At 40.3% G+C, this 20902-nt stretch overlaps 1 protein-coding gene across 1 annotated transcript in view; it reads left to right on the plus strand.

Annotated features, from left to right (window-relative positions):
* galnt9 (polypeptide N-acetylgalactosaminyltransferase 9) overlaps positions 1-20902 on the plus strand; it is a 112381-nt gene that overhangs the window by 24985 nt on the left and 66494 nt on the right. The window contains exons 3-4 of the mRNA XM_085293343.1: positions 4246-4412; positions 17802-17976. Of these exons, the coding sequence (XP_085149469.1) occupies positions 4246-4412; positions 17802-17976 (342 nt within the window). The remainder of the gene's footprint in view (positions 1-4245; positions 4413-17801; positions 17977-20902) is intronic.

The raw sequence follows: 20902 nt of genomic DNA on the forward strand, positions 1-20902 counted from the left end.
TGCACACGGAAGGGCTGCAATGATACAGTGGAGGGGTTATCAATCAAAACGTTCGTGCATTTACTCGCACGCAAAACACAAGAATCTAGCTTAAAGCATAAAAATACACAGAGCGCTTCATCATAAACACTCTCTGTGGCTTGGTTGTCCTTTCATGAGCTCTGCTGTCAAATACATGTAGGCTTGGGTGAGGGTGTGGTTGATAACAGAGCGTGACGTCAAGCTTTACAAGTCAAGAGAAGCAAACATGAACAGCTAGAAGCTTCAGCTGGCTATAAATCCTGTGATTAAAAAGAAATCAGTATTGAAAAACATCTCATAAAGACTACAGTTGCTTCTCAAATAAACCCAGATTTAAAAAGAGAAATCCAACATCATGCCGGCCAAGTCATTTTGGTTTTTTCTTCGTTTTCACTGGTTGTTTGGTTTAGTTTTTATCACTAAAAACGACTCTGTTATGTTTAGGAAAAGTCGTTTCTAAATGCTTCTTTCCAACAATAATCCTGCACAAATTGCACTCAACAGTATTCATTTATATGTCACGCCCAGCAGCATCCACATGTGACGAGTTTGGAGTGAGTTACCCATCTTTATGCATATCTCTGTTTTTGACATAAGGTTAGTCTTATTCTATGTTTGTCCCTTATTTCTTTCTTATTTCTACACATATCAGCCAGAATATTAGAACCTGATATTGTGTAGGCAGCCAAAACAGCCGTGACACATGAGGGAATTGACTGGGACCTCATGGGGTATCCTGTTGTGTCTGTCACTGGGAAATTGACAGTGAATAGGGCTTGTTCCAGCGCATCCAGTGAAAGCATGATTGGACTGGGATCTGGGGAGTTTGGGGAGGCTGGGTCAAAACCCTTGAGCTTTCTGATGTGTTCAAGGAACAGAGCTAAAGCGCTGTGATGGTGCCGCTGTGCAGGAGTACCATCGCTGTGGATGGTACCTGCTGAAATGTTTAGGTGGGTGTTAGGTAGGTGTCACATGAATGATGAGTTTGCCAGCTGGACATTCTAGCAAGATAGTTAACATTCATAAAACGTCTGTTTTTTAATGCCGTGGCTGAACAGTTTATGTGTCCAGTGATAGCACATGCGATATTTTGCATTTAGACCTCAGACTTCAGTTCAAACTTGCAGTTTAAAGTTGAGAGGCATTAAAAAGTTTAACTTTTTCCAAAATTTATATTCGCTATACTAAGATGTGATACGGAGAGCATGCAACAGATATGCAAAGTAAAAATGCAAAGTGGATGAAGGTAAATAGAAGATGACCTTTCAGAAATGCTTTTTTATATTTTTATTTATTTATTTATTTTAGAGAGATATGGAAAGCATTTACTATATAACTTCACAAGTAAATAAGATGCCATCTGCTGTGCCATCCCACATATTTGTTACTTCTTCCTTTGCCAGTTCTCATTGTTAAAAGGTGAGAAATTTCTTCACTCTCGTGCAAACACGCACACAAACACACACACACACACACACACACACACACACACACACACACACACACAGACACTCAGTGGCTGTGCAGTGAGCACCAGGAGTCTTCCACTGGGTGGAACAAGGATGTAACTATAGCACCATGCAGGGCTCCATCTGCTATGTGGCCATCCCTCTGTGGCCTGACCCCACGGATGCTGCTGAGTCAAAGTGACATTCTGGTTCACAGGCGTATTAGAAAGCCGAGCACCAGCAGAGAGATAGCTCACAGCAAGAGTGGACGAGTAGCAGACATACCCTTTTTTTCTTCACTTTTTTTGTCCTGATTGACATTTTGTCAGTCAGGACAACTAGAGCCAATAGAAAATTGTTATTTCCTTTTCAGTAAGTTATATTTGGATCTAGTGGGAATAGCAGGCCGTAACCAGCTTACAGATAAGACAGGTAAACAACTTAAATAGTGCACCCTAGATGAGGTCTAATTGGATGCGTCAGCTGAGCCATCGGCTAATGTGAGCTGGCACTAAGATCGGCTGATCTGGGAGGTCCCAGCATTTGTGGCCTGTCGTAATATGTCTGACTACATGACTATAGAGATAACTGAAAATATCACCACTCTCATTACTGTTTTTACGACTAAGGATGATGTCAGCAGCGTTGGCGCCTCTCCGTCTTCGTATTTAGCAAAACACTTTAAAGGCTGAGAAGGATTTACTGAAGCTAAATGGGAATCATAGTTTTGTTTACCCTGTAGTTCATTTCTATCAATATTCAGACGCAGAACAGTACTACAAGTGTTTCCTGCTCTTGTAAATAATTCAGCCACAGCAGTTATAATAGCCACCTCATTATCCCCGCATAATGAATTAGGGACGTGGAAACATGGGGAAATAAAAGCAGATGTGAGTGAAATGTGTTTGTCAGGCATTGAATTCTGAGCCTAATTGGGGCCGTGTGGAGGGGTGGGGGGGGGGGGGGGGGGTGGCAATCGCAAGATGCTGACTGCGTGTATTCACAGTTGCCATAGGAATCATTTAAGTGCTTCTGTCCAGTTAACACTGTTATTTCTTACTGCAAACTCGCAGTGCGTCTTTCAGAGAATACTGTATTTTCCGGAAATGACAGGGACGTTTGCCAGACTTGAAAACAACTATTATTAGCCGCGGAGAGTCTCAGCATCGTGACAGAATGTGTGAACTTAGAACAAGTGACGCTAGTGCACAGATCATTTTAATAATTGGGTCAGTCTCGGTAGCGGCACGATGTAGGACTCTAATCACAGATGTACAAAAGGGGTTGCTGTGGAGTCTGTGTGAGGAGGAGGCAGAAAGTTGAAAATGGATAGGGAGGGCTCCGCGGTTATGAAGGATGAAAGGAGGCTGAATGGGAGAGGGAGGAGGACACCGAACATATCAACAGCCTTTCTACTGCAGGAACCCTGATTGGCCCTGTAAGCCTTTTTCTGTGCAGTATAAGATCGGTCTGACTCACACAGTGATGTAATCATTTTGTGACAGGTGCAACCCTGCATTCATTTTATGTTATTTCTTTTTTCTCCACCTCTGTGGCAGATGGTATTATGTTTGAATGAGCAGCAGTCTGTTTTTCTTTATCTTAGTTCCAATATTTAGCTTTTTCCCCCTTTTTTTCAAAATGGCACATGTTCCAAGTCAAAGCAATCAACACTGAGGTTTTCAGGGACTCTCAGAAGTACCCACTCCAGAGTAGGTCCTTTTATTTTCCCTGAAAACGGCTGTCAAAGACTTTGTTAAATTGTCTAATCGTTGTTTCGCTCAGTATTTCTAGCATTTGTATCTCCGTTTTGTGTATGTTGTTTTTGAATCTGATTTGGTCCTACATTTGAGAAGAACACAGAATACCAATCTTTATTATTGAGTCTTTATTATTCATGTATTTGGCTTCTTCACATTCAGCACGCACTCTCCCATTACGCACAACGGAGATAAAACGCAGTCAGTTTGACTTTTGGCTGCCTGCTTCTACTAGGATATGTTGTCTTCATCGTACCATTAGCACTGAAAGGATACTATAACAACAAACTTTACCCTCCATGTTACCAAAGTCATACTTACAGTTTCTGGTAGGCTGGCTGTGCTGTGTGTTTTTCCATGTGGTCTCTTTGTTATCTTTAGTTTCTTTTCTTTTGCAGATGAAAACTGGGTCATTTGTAAATTAAAATATTTATTATTCCTCTGCCTTTGAGATAAATAGTTGTGCATCGGAGAGAAATATAAGTGTTTGCACTATGAAAATTCCTCTTTTACAGACCATTTTACTCACTCAAGGGAAAAACTTCTTTTTTAAATCCAACCAGCAGAAGCAAACAATGAGCCCGATGTTAACACATTCAACTCACGAACATCTCTGATATGAACATTTTAGCCTTTGATATGGTTGTAACTCATGACTTTTTCCTTGCTTACCTGAACACCTAAAAGGACCAGAGCCATTATTAATACCACGAGTTACTCCTGTGATGTCCCTGCTACAACATTTCAAAGTGTCAGCTTCAGCCTTCCTGAAGGTCACAACACGACCCCTGAGATGGCTCCACAATTTTCAAACTTAGCAAACCTTTCCTTGCTGTAGACTCACATTAACATACATGTATAAAACTCACAATCTACCTTGCAGCAAGCAACAGCTTCTTGAATATACTCTTTGTCTTCTCTAATATAGTCATATTAATCCTTTGAAGGAAAAATGCAATTAATAAAGTCAGCGTAGGTTTAATATCGGTGAATAATTCTTGCATTTCTTTTATCAGGTGTAAGCAGATGACGTACCCAGAGGACCTTCCTCAGATCTCAGTAGTCTTTATCTTTGTGAATGAGGCTCTGTCAGTGATCCTGCGCTCCGTCCACAGTGTGGTCAATCACACACCGGCACACCTGCTGAAGGAGATCATCTTGGTAGATGACAACAGTGACAGTGGTAAGACCTTTCACGGTTTTATTAATATAATATCTTATATTGGTTTTAATTCTCTTAAAAAATACCAGTTGTTTTTCTGTTGAGGTCAGTCTTTGTTCTTTAACATTAACTGAAAGCTTTAATTGAAATCTAGCCAGTTACAGTATTTCCTTATTGCAACATGTTTTTGTTTTTTGTATCAGGATCCTATCTCTAAGCTTATTCTCGGACAGGGAATTAAGAAAAAAAATCTTATGGTTTGCTTATTCAGTTGAGACAGCCACTTTATTTAACTCTGGCTGTCTTCTCTCATGGAACAGCGCGACGTTTTTAAATTCATGTCTGAATTGTTGGTCTGTTTATGCTACGGTATATTTGAGTATTTTCTTATGTGTTCCTGTACCACACTTTTCTGAGTTTTTTATGTCTGTTTGGGTTCGTGAGTAACGGTTGAGGTGATGGCGAACCCCTGAGGGTAAACACTTGAGCACCAGGTTTTAAAATAGCATAAAAAAAGTGGGGGGAGCAGGGATGGATTTGTCTCATCTACACTGCCGTGTACTACTGTCTCCATGGCGATGTGGGCAAATCCTTCAGTGGTTTCCACTCCTCGGTGCCCACAGCAGCTGATGATGCTTAGCTTCATCTCCCCAAAGCTTTCCTGTTTGGAGAGCGAGTCACAATGAACTAGATTCCAGACCATGCTTGGCCCTTCTTCACTTGGCACTGAGTAGCAAGCCTGCCTCCCTCAGGCTGGCAGAAGAAAAGGACGCATAAATAACATACTAAAAGAAGGCAAACCAGGAGTCACCACTGGCACATTTCCATTCCCCACTAAGCCTCTAACTGCCGACCATTAAAAAGGGAGGCTTTAAAAGTCAGCGAACAGAGAGAATGGAGTCTGACCTCATGTCTCATTATATCGGCTTGACTGTAGTAGTAAACAAAACCTCTCCAGTGACTTCGTCGGTGGATTATTTTCAAACGAGGAACAGTTGTTATTATTTAGTAGTACGAAAGCTCGGGCTAATTGGGTTGGCATGTGTTCTGCAGTCATTTCCCTTTGAAATATACTTGGCTTCCTGTCTGTTTTATTCTTTCCTGCTTTTTAGACTATGTATCTCGCCTTCATTGTGTTCACCTATGTCTTGTTTCCTACTAGCCGCTCAGTCACACTACAGTAAAGATAGGACAGCAACCTCCATCCGGCTAGAAGCAATTGGTGGCTGCCCCGTGATTCAATTGAATATTTTTGCATTTAGCAAGTGATTGCAAGTGATTGCAAGTAATTACGATAACCAACTGGGTGCCCAGTGTATGCACATGCAAAGTCCTCAACCTCTGGGCGACTAATAGGGGTGGATTTAAAAAATCGATTTCCCAATTTGACTCGATTTTAGTTTGAACAAAGCAATTGTGATTCATCAAATCCTGAATCGATTTTGAAATCTAAAAGTATTTTGCCAGAAATGCCAGAATCTCAGCTTCAAGCTCACAAAACTATTTTATCAACTGCCAAACAGCTAAAACAGCAAATAATTAAAGAGCAGGTAAACGCATGCCGCAAAAAGATATAAACACAAAGCGCGACCCGACGACACGCACACGTACATGCTGTTGGTGCTGAAAGACGATGTCTCACAGATTCTGAAGCTGCAGGTTTCGTCACTCTCCAATCCAAATTCATCAAAGACAAGAAAGCCTCATTTTAAAATTATGCCAAATTGCAAAACGCTTAGCTGTGTCTCTAATTAATCCTCTGTAACTTTGCTCGGCTTCACTTCAGCAGCATTAGGTAATGTTCATATGTTGATTCATGGTTTTCCTCAGTTTTTGTTCTACTGCAGAATATTTTTAAGGCGGTTATCTGCCATGGAAAGCCAGGCCAGAAAAATCTTCATGTTTTCTGTTTTTTTATCTTCAGTTACTTTGACACAAAGCCACCTGCTGTGATGCTCAAACCTATGGTGAAGTCTCACAAGTGTCAGCTTTGTTTTTATATATACATATAAAATATGGATATGTAATGATAAATGATCACAATGATAATATTTTTGACTGTCTGAGTTGAAATTGAATCGAATCGGAACCTTGTGAATCAGTGACGATACCCAGCCTGGTAACCACTTTTAATTGCAAAGGGATTGTGCAGGTCGCCTGCACATAATTGCAGTCCAATTTATAGAGGAAGAGAGATTGCCAGAAAATTTCAATAAATCCAAGTCAGCTGTGCCAAGCATCTATGTGTTTCTTTGCAGTAGGGGACTCAGCTCTGCTGGCTGTATTCTGGTCATTTTCTCATGCATCTTAGGTTTTCCAGCACAGATCTTTTCCTGATTTATTATAGCTTATTACTACATTATTATAAACAGCTGCAAGTAGTTGCCAACTTGACTACATTCAATTGCAAACTGATGGCCCTGGTAGCAGGTTTTTGTCACCATCTTGAAGTGCCAAAGTTGTTCTGAACACTGCGAGTGTTGGTGAATGGTCACAGACCTGGTCAACATCTTCAAAGCAGCCATTTCAAAGGCACCGATAATGCAAGTTCTGGTCATGTCACAGTCTCCACTTGTTGTTTTGTCTAGTGCGATTGTTTCTGGTCCAGTACCTGCCTGTGCTAGCTGTCTCTTCTTTAAGGTTCTCATTCAAAGAGTGTAGGACACATTAATGCAGCCAGTCAGTCAGCAGCATTTGCAAAACAAATACATAATTAGGTTGCATTTCTAAGTACATGGCTACGTGTAGAACGCCTTCAAAAATCTAATTTTGAAGCAATTACCTAAAGAAAAAGGAAAAAAGAGGGAATCAATTATGTATTTGTGAAGTAATAAAATCTGGGTTTACAATGTTTTTATCCATTCATCATCACTCATTTTGACTGATAAAAGCATTGCATGGATTCAACATTACATTTCCCTTCAGTCCTGTAGTTTTACCAGTATTCAACTCACTCTTTTGATTTTATCTTCATCTTTATTGCTTTTTGGTCCATGTGCACGGTTCAGCAAAAAAGTAATGAATGCTGGCTCAAACGTAAAGTAGCAAAACATAAAGCCGGCATTCTTTTCCAAGTTATTTCACCCCAGAATCGTGGCCACTGCAGGAATGGAAGCTTGTCAAAACTGTCACAATAAAGTTGTCTCTGCTGAAAACGGACAAATTAAAACTGCTGTAAAAGAGGTTAACGTTAGTCTGCAGACATCACACTACATGACTAACAGCATGTGACTGCACTGTGCTTTAATTGACCACGTGCCTCATTCATCTGTAATGAAAGGTCAGTTTCAGGTCATTATCGCATCCATCAGCTTCTCTTAGTGTATGTTTACCAACACTGATGATAATTTGTGCAGATGTGCGAGTGGTGTCTTGGGAGTTGCGGCGCTGTGACATTAGAAAATTAACATGCAGACTGGACTGTTTGACCTTTAGTGGCTGCCTCTTACTGTCCCTGCTCGTTTAAGTAAAACTCAGTGAAATGAACTGAGGCACAGCCACTCCTGGAGTAAAAAATCACACACAGGAAACATGTTTGCCATGCCACGGCGACACATTTTCTTCACTGTGACATTTGTTTGATGACAGGTAGCACTGCTTCTAGTGTGCTATACTAAATTTACCCTTCCCCATTGATGAGCTGTGACTGTGTGTGTCAGTCAGGATGACTCCAGTTCATAGCTGTTCATAATGCGAGTAGCAAGGAAAGACTCAATGAGGCCTACGGTATTAAATTCCAGCAGATACCATCATAAATTGACAACTTAATGATTCATATAATGAAAACACGATATAAACTGAAAGCCATGTTGATTACAGCTTGTAATATACATTTCAAGTCAATACTGAATTGCTTTAAACGTTGCATACATTAAATCAGATTTATTCTTCAGAACAGACGGCATGCTCATTAGCAAAGAGCAAGAAATTCCTCTCACAGACAATTAATTAGGCAAAGAAAATGCACATTCAATTGAATATACAATCAAATATATTTCTTTTTGTTTGAATGGAACTGAGTCCTCATTTGCAGAAATAATTAAGGAACAAGAGTTTTCTTTGGTTAAATTTGCAGCAGGAAGCAGAAATCTAGAAAAATAGATACACAGCCTTCCTCCTGCAGCTTTTCTTTCTCTGCTCTAAGCTCCTCCCACCAGCAAAGGCTTGAAACAAATATATGAATTAGAAGTTCGCACAATGCAGAACTCCATTTCAACTCCATTTCTTTATTAACTGCATCTAGTAGTCTCAGAAAAAGGGGTTGGCGATATATCGAATTTACTCGAGGTATCGCAGGTTTTTCCAAGTATGATGGTTCAAATGGTTTTATTGCAACCGTCGAGTATAAATTGCCATGCGTGTTGTATTCTGTTGAAACTATTGCTGCAAAAGGTAGCAAATTTATTCCACCAGCTGAAAAGTCATCCATTGCAAAGTTATCACTGTTTTAAACTCTGCATATCAACGTCTCCCCACACAGAAAACGTTAAATAAACCAGCTGTGACGCCTGTGACTGTTCTTGGTTTGAGGTCGCTACATTTTTTTGTCTTATAATTCTTATATGTTACAATTAAAAAAAGAGCACCTTTGTAATTTCACTTGTTTTATTTTGTCTCGTGAATTATTGCTTGATGTCCTTTATTGTTGCTATTTGTTTGTTAAAACCACAGATAGAGATTTACTGTGGCAATACTGCCATTTGTGAAAACATCTGTGTGCAGCTGATGGTTAAATTTTTTTTTTAATTCATTCTGATTTTTTGTATTCAAAGTAGAAAACAAATATGGAGTGGTCAATTTGAATGAGTATACCAGTGCATGTTTAGGCACTATATGCTTCAAAATAACATTTGTATTTGAATGTTATTTAAGCACATCATGATATACATCGTGTGTCGTGATATAGCCAAAAAATATTGTGATTTTAGATTTTCCTCATGCTACCCAGCCCTACTTAGAATAAATACGTTGCTCTAACTTAGTTATCTTAAATAAGCGCCACCAAGTTTCCGTAATTTTTATAAGTTCTGGAACATAAAAAATTAAATTAAACTGTCCCATATAACACATGGTGGTGAAGGTGTGCATGGATTTTTTTTTCCTGTTTTAAAAATAAGTCATACGCCTGACTTTAGTCTCACCCAAGTGTTAGACGTGATCTTGTGTGAGTCTTTGAGACGTCTGTGTCATCAGCTTAATTTTTCTTTTCCTGACAAAAACATGAAGAAATTGCTCAATAAAAATCTTTAACAAATTTTTAAGCAATACATGCAAAAATGATTCCAACTAAAACTCACATATGCAAATTGATGTTTATTTATTTATTTTTTCATAGAAGGTTCAAGAAACAATTTAGTTAAAAAATGTAAATGTTCTTTGTTTCATGGTTCAGGCGTTACAGGTTTAACCTGGGATTGCAATCGTGCTCTCTCAGGGGAAACTGGCCCATCGCACCACCACGTCGTACTTCCTGTGTTAACCTTTTTACCCTTTTAGTCTGGACTGATAAAACTGGCTAGGCTTTCTAAATCCAGATAACAGAGCCTAGAGTAGCTACAGGACTCTAGTTCCCTCTAATTTCACTTCCAGTATATTGAAAGATTAGCGTAGACTTTTTTCCCCTAACAATGTCAAAAAGCATTTTGCCTGCTACAACTTTTACAGCTTTCAGTCATTGCTTGCAGCAAACAAGCTGTACAGTATCTCTAGCAATTTATCTGTCAGTTATTCAGAGAAAATCAAGCAAGATGTTGAGCGATAAGAATTTAAAATGAAGCAGATGCTCAGACATTAAGATCAGGTACGTTAGAAGAGGAAAAGATCAAACACCAACCAGTTTACTGTCATGCTGTTCCCAATAAATGCGTGAGAGGTGGGTGACCTCAATATTGCTGACATGCCGCGGCACAAATCATTTCTGCAACTCTGAAGCGTGTTGACAAAAACGTTTTCCACTTACAGTGACGAACTGTACTGTACTCTGACGCAGCATTTCAGCTGGAAGCTTTCGTGTCAGGATGACAAGCACATGATTCCTTTTTTAATATTTAATCCATCATCACATTACTTGTGGTGAGCCAGTTTACCCATTAGGTAACTTTACTATTCTGCTCATGATTGATGAAAGCGATCGATATCTGGCCTGTTCAGGGATCAGTGTCGGAGACAAGTCAATAAATCCAGAGTTAAAAGAATGTGGCCTGTGGTTTGTGTTGCACAAGTAAATCTCTTTCCTCTGAAGGTGATCATTTTACTTCGCCAGACAAAAACATAATTAAGAGGTGTTCTGAGGCTGGTCTTATTGGAGGAGAAAATCCTGGGGGTTAATTTTAATAGACTGCCAGTTAGACATCTCTTTGGACAGCAGGAAGGAGTGAATGTTCAGGCTTTAAAAAGAATGTTCAGTAACACTTCATCATCCACCCTTAACACAGCACTCTATAACCTCCCATGACTTCCAGGGATTCATGGTGTTCCTTGCACAGTATGTATTCATTTAAATTCACAGTATGATGGATAGTTATCCTCTGCCATGTTGCATTGCCAGTACTTTAAAATGTATTCCCAGCTCCATAACTCTCTTCCGATGGATGCATTCCAGCGTTTTATTTGCAAGGATCAGAGAGAGCCCCATAACTTTTCTTCTTTCCAGCAAAGCCTAGTAATTATTACACCCTAATAGCTTTTATTGTATTGTAGCTGCAGGGTAGACTGATGATGAAGGAGCCTCACTGCACAGGTCCGAAACCTGCTATGGGTGCAATCAGAACTAAGCTTCTGAGGTGCTTTACAATGCAGCTTCTAACAGTGACTGATTTAAATTCAATAAGATGAACCCTACAAACCTTATAGTTCATAAATTATTTTACGTGATGTTATTATTAAATTCCCACAACGTTTTCATGTGTATCCATCCCTTTGTGATCCTTTAAAGAGCTGGATAAAAAGTAGATGAAAGAGAAAAAGTCAAACTTTAATAAGTCCAGCTTTTGCAGGATGGGATGCTTCTTACCATTTGGGACACATTAAAGGGGTATCAACACAGAAAGTGACTAGCAGTGAGCAGAGACCACAGGAAGTCAATGCCAACATTCAACCTTCAAGAGATGACAGGCACAGTAACTGCTGGTTACATGGAGTGGGTGTATCCCAAGTTAAACCTTTCAATACACTGGAGACAGCAGTAGGCAGTGGTTAGGGACCAACTGCTACAAAGTGATGCATAGCAAACACATTCCCTCTTCTGTCGTTACCTTTTCCATCCATCCATTTGTTATCTTATTCAGAGTTCAGCTTCCATAGGGTGAGAGATGAGTACACCGTGGACGGATCGCCAGCGTGTCGCAGTGCTGGAACAGAGAGACAGACAGACATTTGCACTCACAGTGCCAATTTAGAATCATCAATTAACCTGACCTCACTAACTGCGTGTCTTTGGACTGAGGGAGGAAGCCAGAGTACCTGGAAAGAACCCACACAGACGCAGGAAGAACATGACATGCAAACTGCACCCAGAAAGGCCCTGATGTTGGATTAGGACCTTTTTACCTACCTACACCACCATGGTGCACATCATTACCGATTTATAAAGGGGGGGGGGGGAAAGTCATAAAATTATTGATTTTTCTCTTGACTTTTAATTTGAGTGATTTGAAAATATCAAACAGTAGAAGCTGATTTTGATTCAAATTAATCGACATCATCTCAACCTGTCAGGATGAATGTTCTAAACGACCACCTCATATATGTCATCAGCAGAGGAGGTACTCAAATAGTTTACTGCTGTAAATGACCCACAGCAGACCTGACAGTTCAATGCTTTTCAGCATACTTATTAACTTGGATGCTGTACACACAGCGGCTGCAGCTTTCCAGCCGCACACATCACCATCTCTAACAACCACAGACAGACAGCACAGCTTTTTATGCCAGAAAGGTGGGATTGCAGATGCTGTGCAGGTGCATCCGTCTCTCAGACCACGCCCCGCCACAACTACAAACACAGAAAAGATGTATGTCATCACAGTCACAAATATTAAAAAGTAATTTTTTTACAGAAAATGCTTCGGATGACTGCTCTGTAGTAGCTGTAGTAGTGGCAAAAGTACCACGGTGTCAAAATAAGAGCAGGGGCAAAGCTGCAATATAAGTACAAACTACCAGTATGCCTTCAAAGTTTGTTACCATGGCACCCTTGTTAAATACATTTACAGTAATAAATGGTCATTCAAATTCTGTCTAATTGTTTACTTACCTGATGTAGTGTTCACGTGGACTTCAACACCATTAATCTAGCTTAGCTTAGACAATTTTGCAAATTGCCTATTAGGGAAGTTGTATCTATTGCATCTGTATCTGTCTACAAAATGAAAGAATACCCTTTTTTTTTCCTTTCTTTTTTCTTTAGCTAGGACCCGTGGCAAATATGAGGGGCATCTATTAAATCTCCAAAATTACATACTTTTGACTGGGTTCCCCTAGGACCTCAACATACTGGTACTTTTAAAAAGCAATATGTAAAATAGAACTAGAAACGAATGATATGAAGTCATTGGGAACTAAATGACAAAATCATGGAAATTAAAATGATGGGAAAAAGCCTCAGGGGTCTGCAGGTACTGCAGTCTGTGGGATTACTGGTTAATTTAGTGTTAAATGCTCATGCTTTTTTTCTGTCTCTTCGAGGGCCAGTAGGATACCAGCAAATTCACCCTCTCTCCCTGCAGCATTCACCACTGTATGTTAAGACCTTCAGCTAGAAAAAGACTCCTGACAATCCTTCACTATGTCTCCTCAATGACACACAGGGGATTAGACTGCCATTTTTCTTATACTTTCACCGGCTGATTTATGTTGCTAGCTGAAGTCAGAAGCTAGGTGTGGATGCTGTTCAGAGCCGATGTGCCACACGCTTCCTTATTAATCTCTCCCTCAGAAAGTGGAGCGCTCAGCAGTAACCCAGAGGAGAAGCTCAAACAGCCATCTATCCTCCGACGAAACACAGACAGCAATTTGCACAACTGGCTGTTTACCCATCAAACTTTGTTTCCAGTGATGACAGCCAGCCTCATCCGTGAGAGGAGAGCAGAGCAGAGACAATATTATAATCCAGTTGGAATAAAGACTTGCGATGAGGAATGCCTTAGGACTACAGTAACTTGTATAGAAATCGTTAACTTGGTCTCAAGTGACTAGAATAGAAATACACAACATTAACATCTATACACATCTATACAGAATATTAAAGGAAAAGCTCATGTTTTCCAGCAGTTTCTAATTAAATGAAACAATTACTGGAAAATTTAAGATGAATTTCTAAGTAAGACGAGATAAGATAAGACTTTATTGATCCCACAACGGGGAAATTTTTGCGTCACCTCAGCTCAGGTACAGATATCAGAAGGAAATACAAAAATACAAATAAGTACAATCAATGAAAAAAAGTAAGATAATACACTATATACAATGGTAGCATACACAGTATGTGATTATGGATATGGTTGGAAATATGGAAGACATAAACTATATAGCTTGATTTAGCTATTGTACCACTATTATTCCTATTTACACACACATGTACACACTAAATATACATATGTATACATATGTACATTTTTATTTTATTCTATTCTGTACAGTTGTGTACTGTATTTATTCTTATTGTATTCTAATTTTTGCCTCATAACTTTTGCACTGTCCACTTCCTGCTGTGACAAAACAAATTTCCCACGTGTGGGACTAATAAAGGTTATCTTATCTTATCTTATATACATACGTATACCTGCACATGTCCATACACATGGAAGGTCCATTATGCATGAAGTGGTGACCGTGGATGTTCACAGTGTCCAGTGACTTATGACATCGTGATTGAGGAGTTATAAGTATTCTTGTGTTGGCTATGCTCCCCTTTTTTTTGAATGGAAGCATGGTCTAGTACAGCGGTGCCCAACCCCCGGGCCTCGGGCCGGTACCGGCCGCGAGAGTTGAGGCTCAGGTGTGAAATGTGTGGTTTTCAGGGTTTTTATCGGTTTTCAGCGTTATTTTGTTATCGTTTTTATCATTAACTCTGTTTTCCTGGGTCTTTTCACGTGTGTTATGAATAAATCTTCTTTTTTTCGGTACCGGTACTAGTTTTATTTTGTTGTATTTATCCGCGACACCTTAAAGGCCGGTCTGTGAAAATATTGTCGGGCATAAACCGGTCCGTGGCGCAAAAACGGTTGGGGACCGCTGCTCTAGTATGCTCAGAATCAGTGTTCTGCTTCATTATGAATCCTTATTCACAATGATGCAAAGCAGAGGGTTCTTACTGTTCTTCTGAAGCAGACCTCTTTCTTGTGTTTAGTCCTCTCAGACCACTATCAGACATTTTTCTTTTGACAGAACTTTGACTTTCTGGATTCTTCCTGTATTTGGTTTGCCAATTCTGTATCAATGATCAAAGCTTGATGTATTGATCTTCTAATGGCGTACCCACTTTTGGTCTGTCTTTTTATGCTTTGGATTCCACTGATCAAGTTTCTATCAGACTAAATGTTTTAGATTGCTGTGCTCTGTCTGCTTTGAAACCTTCAGTGTTTCCTTGGTTTGATGCTGAGAAAGCCTGCAATGGTTTTAAGTAAGCAATATTCTGCTGGTATCCCCTTTATTGCAAGTCAGCAATGGCTGCAAGTTGATTGTCTTGAATAAGCCTCTAACGAGTACATCAAATCCACCATTGTCCTCTAAAAGATGCTCTAATGGAAGCAATACAACTGAAGAAAACGGAGCTTTTTTTCAAGTTTCAAACTTCATTTCAAGTTCTGAATGATTCAACTCAGTTTAGTTTTATTCATATAAATATCATTTATCTGATAACACAAAGAGACATTCACAAGACAGCTGTAGTTATAGCAGATGTTATCATATGAAAGTGCTGAGACTCTGTGTAAAATGTAGGTGAAAAAACAGAAAGCAATGATTTACTAATCTCACAAACACATATTTAATTCACAATAGAACACAGAACACACATTAAATGTTTAAACTGACCAATTTTAATATTTCATGAAAAAATAATTATTGCCTTGTTTTGAATTTGATCGCAGAAAAACATTTAAAAGAGTTGGGACAGGAGCAGCAAAAGGCTGGAGAAGTAAATGCTCCTAAAGACGAGAGTTTCTAAGAAGAAAATACAAAATAATATTCTTCAAAGTAAAAATTGTAAAAATTTTGAGTATCTCATCATCTACAGTTTATAATATCATCAAGAGATTACGATCATCTGCTGTGTGCAAGAGACATTAAAAACAGGCATGATTTTGTTGAGGAAATCAGTGCAGCGGCTCAGGAACACTTCCAGAAATTCAAAAAAGCTGGTTGAAGCCCTGCATGCAAAGAAGAAGTTGCATGTTTTTGAAAAACATGCACAAATCATCTAAACTAAAGGGCAGAGAGGCCATCCAGCTTAATCCCAGCAGTCATTTCAGAAGCGTCCTTCATCGGAGGTGCATTAATGCCCATGGAATTGGCAGCTTGCACATCTAGAAAAGCATCTAGATGTGCTGTACTGCATTTTTTAAGAAAAGGACTTGTCGTGCACCAAAAGGACAATGGTGCACGACCACATACTGCTGCATAGTGCAGATTTAGCAAACACATGGCTTCGTACCAAAAGAATCTGAGTGCTTAACTTTCCCACCTGCGGTCAGATCCTTTCACCAGCTTAAAACATTCCTCGTCTAAAAGTCCAGCAGCTGGTCCCCTCAGCTTCCATCAAATTCAAATTGAGTTTAGATTTTTTCTTAAAATTGTACTGTTAGATTTGTATTGTTGATTGTCATTTATGCTTAGAAATATTTACTTATATATGCTTAGAGTTTTGTAATTAGTTGTAGATTGGTAGAGGTTTGATCCTTGATAGTCTGCAAACTTTGTGTGTATTAGACAGCACTTTGGGAGCATGAGAGGTCATACCGTGTCTTATTGTTTTATGGTAGGATTAACGTAGTTGCGTCTGTTCTAGTCTAAGTGCTCTTTGTTTAGATGAACTGCAGGACTTTCTCACCGTGTTATCTAGGATGAACCATCTAGGGTGAGGGGGAGGCTACCCTCTTCCTGACCAAGGATGTTTGACCCTTTGATCAGCAGTCCCCACACACACACACACACACACACACACACACACACACACACAGGCAAGGTACTCTTTGTGTATGTAGACGTCATATGTTAATGAACTTATGCATATTCATGTAACCTCAATAAAAGGACAGTGATACGGGAGAACGGACGAGAGCTACTGGGGTCAAGCGAAGGAACGGTGCCTGTCCGGTTCTCTCCCGTGCACGAGTACCATGAAGAAGTTTGCCTACTTGTGTCTTGCTTGCAGTGTAATTATATTGTCTTAACGTTCCAGCGAATAGGTTTATGCTACAAACCTATCATGTACCTTTGCTCAGTTTAAAGACTTGATCTGTTTTCTGAGTTTTATTTTGAATAAAATATGTGTTGATGAAATTTGCAGTTCATTGCATTTTGGCTTGATTTCCCTTTTACACAGGGTCCCAACAGTTTCAGAATTGGACATTGTGGAGTTAGCTGTAAGAAAGCTGATGTATTTCACAGCCTTTTGAATTGATCCAAATTTCACTCCAGTACACGCTGATGTGAAAATGCTTCAGTTTAACTTGGAGAGTACAGGAAACTAAAACTGCCAGCTGGATATTTGACTTGGTGACAAACTGCTTGCTGCACAAGTAGACATATTTAGTGTCAGGATCCCAGATGTTTCCCTCTTCTTCTTGTTGATGCCTCGGGTCTTATTTCTCGTATGCTCAGCTTTTCAGCTCACACAGACTTTGTTCTGGGTACCTTAGTCCCATTTGTAGTACATCATACCACACTGGAGGTGAGAAGGAGGTATATAATCATGTTTTTCTGATTTTTTTGGTCTCCTAGCAGAAGTAACCGACCAGGAGGCACCATGACCACATGTAAAGTCACCAGAACGCGATCAGTTGTCTGTGGGACTCTATTAGGCTCTGTCTCTCTGTTTGACTGAGCTGGCAAACCTCAGTCACTGATAAGCACACATTCATGAATCACTGAATAAAGCTTCAAACTCAGAGTAGATGGGGTGTGCGTTTGATCAGAGCTGGGTTGGCTAAGAAAGTAATGCTGCTGATTGCTCTTGCTGATGAGTACTTAGTAAAGAAAAGTAATGGCTTTTTTAGTGAGTAATACGAATAACTGATTGCATTTGGTGATCACTATTTCTCTTTAGGTGTAATCTAAAAGTTAAACACTCTGAAAGGGGAAAGAAGGGATTTTCTGAGCTAAAAATCACTGACTACAGCTACCTTGTTAATGTTTTCCTGTTGTCATGTGGGTGTCTTTTAAAGGAGGGCTCTCTCTAATCTCTTCCAGTGGAGCTGAAATTCAACTTGGATCAGTATGTGAACAAACGTTACCCAGGCCTCGTAAAGATTGTGAGAAACAGCAAGCGGGAGGGTCTGATCCGGGCCCGTATACATGGCTGGAACGCGGCCACGGCTCCCGTCGTCGGCTTCTTTGACGCTCACGTCGAGTTCAACACCGGCTGGTAAGGTCATGTTTAACTTGAAAAGGTCTAAGCGGTTTCTCTGTCCTCTCTCACCTTTGCCTTTGTGCTTTGCTTTTTATGTTTTTTAGAACAGAGGGATGTCATGTAAATTTATTATCACTCAATTATGCAGTCTGGTCTGATCTAAGCGTTCTGATAAAACACCAGGCGAGGTTCTAACCGAGACAGCGTTTTTCAGGACAGTGGCGCTTATTATGCAGAAGGGTTTCTAGCTGGTAATCCTTTTCCTCTTTGCATTTCCTTTTTTAAATTGTAAGAATCACTTTTGGTTAGAGCTGGATAAAAAGACAGCCCGGCTAATATGGCATTACCTGTCGAGCAAATACACACTTACGACAAGTGAGAGCGAGTCAACCACTGTGAAATGTGAGAGTGAGTGTAATTAAAGAGGTAGCTCAAATGTTGTGCATTTCAAAATTATTTTACTTGCAGGCTCTGGGCTCATTTTGCGATATGAAATTACTTCTGGGGGTCTCAGTCCAATGTCTGCCTGCTGCTTAAGTTTAACGGCAAACAACTCAAAAAGATGTAATTGGCACCTAATTTGAGCCTGTCATGCCGTCAGTGTCTGATGAAGCTTTGTTCCCTGGAAGCTGCCTGAGAGTCAAGAAAGGGACAAGGAAGAAGATGAGGAAGACTGAGTCTACAGCATCTCTGAATGCTTTTCGATCTTTACAGCTAAATAGATGCAAGAAATATAAACACATCCAAATGTGCTATTCAGATTTGTGACAGCTGTCATGCCAGTTCTTAGTCATAAACTGGTCAAAAGAAAAACACAACGAAATAATGCACATGTCTCTACAATCAACAGAACTGTTGATCAAACCTCCCAAAATTTCCCAAATAAGTCAAGTCTTCCTTATAATTATGACATTCAGATATTTCCAGTGTATTCAATGCTTCTACAATTAGGACAATAAATGTAAGCAATTGTTAAGGTTCAAATATTGAGGAGGAGAGTACAAACAACCATGGTCCAGAAGATCTTGGTCAAACAATTGATTTTAATGAATACACGCGTGGGAAGACCTCTCTGTACGCAGACAGGAATTAATCTTCGACTTAATCAAAGCATAAACAGATTTTTTATACCATCAGGGATTGAACTTACTGACACCCCCTCATGCGTCATCAGACAGAATATATGGATACGTCAAATCAAAACCACAATGACTTTTAAAAAGAACATTGTCTTCTATCTTCATGGCAGGTACTTCCTGTCACTGCCGGATGCTCGCTTATCATCTTGACACATCAGCAGCAGTTCTGCGACAAACTGCTCTTTTTGCAACCCCGAGCAAAACATGATTAAACTTCCACCTATAAATGATTCTCTTTAACTAAGTGTGTGTGTGTGTGTATCTGTGTGCTAACCACAATTGCACCCTATTTCACCTCGCCGACTAGCTCCTGACCTCTCACCAGACAGAGAGACAGAAGCCACTCTCATATATGTAATAACCGAACTGAAACTATGTATATGTCATCTACTAAATAAATGTTTTAATCAAGAACCTCTACTAAAAGCTTAATACAAGAATATAAAAGTATAACAGACAATTTGAATACCGTATTTTCACGACCATAAGGCGCACTGTGCTAAAAGGCGCAGTCTCAGTTATGTGTGCCCTTACTGTATTTAACACACACATAAGGCGCACTGGACCATAGGGCGCATACAAGTACCGTATGCGTATTTAAAAATAAAGCGGGAGCAAACGTGAATTCGGTACCTTACTCACATTTTTATTGCCGGTAATCGTCATCATCAACAACACACAAGCATACAAGTGTGCGTATTTAAAAATAAAGCAGGAGCAAAACAAAGTTTGGTACTCACATTTTTATCATCAATTAAACCCATCGAAGTCCTCATCCTCTGTGTCTGAATTGAACAGCTGCGCTAAATCTCCATCACACATGCCAGGTTCACTTTCTTCACCGTCAGAGTCACTTTCCGTGCCGTGCGGCTCCTCGGAAACGATGCCGGCTTTTGCGAAAGCTCGAACAACAGTGCCAGCAGACATGTTAGCCCAAGCATCTACAATCCATTGGCAAATTGTGGCGTAACTCGCCCGGCGCTGCCTTCCACTCTTAGTGAAACTGTGGTCTCCACCGGTCATCCATCGCTCCCAGGCCGCTCGCAGCCTTACTTTGAACGGGCGGTTCACACCGATGTCCAGCGGTTGGAGTTCCTTTGTCAGGCCTCCCGGAATGACAGCAAGCTCACAGTTCATTTGCTTCACAAGTTTTTTCACATCGGCTGTGAGATGGGCACGCATAGAGTCACAGATCAACAGTGATGGTGATGCGTGGAAAAAACCACCTGGTCTCCTTACATACACCTCCCTCAGCCACTCTTTCATCATTTCCTCATCCATCCAGCCCTTTTCATTTGCCTTAATGATGATTCCTGCTGGAAACTTCTCTTTAGGCAAAGTCTTTCGCTTAAAAATCACCATAGGCGGCAGTTTCTGTCCATTAGCATGGCAGCCAAGCACAACAGTAAAAGAAGACTTTTCATACCCCGTTGTGCGTATCGCTACCGTGCTGGTCCCCTTCTTCTCCACAGTGTGACTCACCGGGATGTCAAAAGTGAGCGGGACCTCGTCCATGTTTGTGATGTGGCTGGGCTGGATGTTTTTGTCGCCGATGTGTTTGCTGCAGTAGGAGCGGAAGATGGCCAGCTTTTCCTTATAATCCGCTGGAAGTTGCTGCGCTACCGTAGTCCTGGTCCGGATGGAAAAATGGCACCGTTTCATAAAACGAAAGCACCAAGACGGACCTCCTTGGAAATGTTCAATGTTCATCTCTTCAGCTAGTGAAACTGCTTTTAGCCGAATGGTGACCGTCGAAACGCTTCTCCCGCTCGCTCTTTGCTCGATGATCCACCGCTCGAGTC

Source organism: Mchenga conophoros, linkage group LG12 (assembly GCF_057382185.1).
Source record: "Mchenga conophoros isolate Kocher_MC1m ecotype Shallow Benthic linkage group LG12, M_conophoros_male_GT1.1, whole genome shotgun sequence".
NCBI classification, from domain to species: Eukaryota; Metazoa; Chordata; class Actinopteri; order Cichliformes; family Cichlidae; genus Mchenga; species Mchenga conophoros.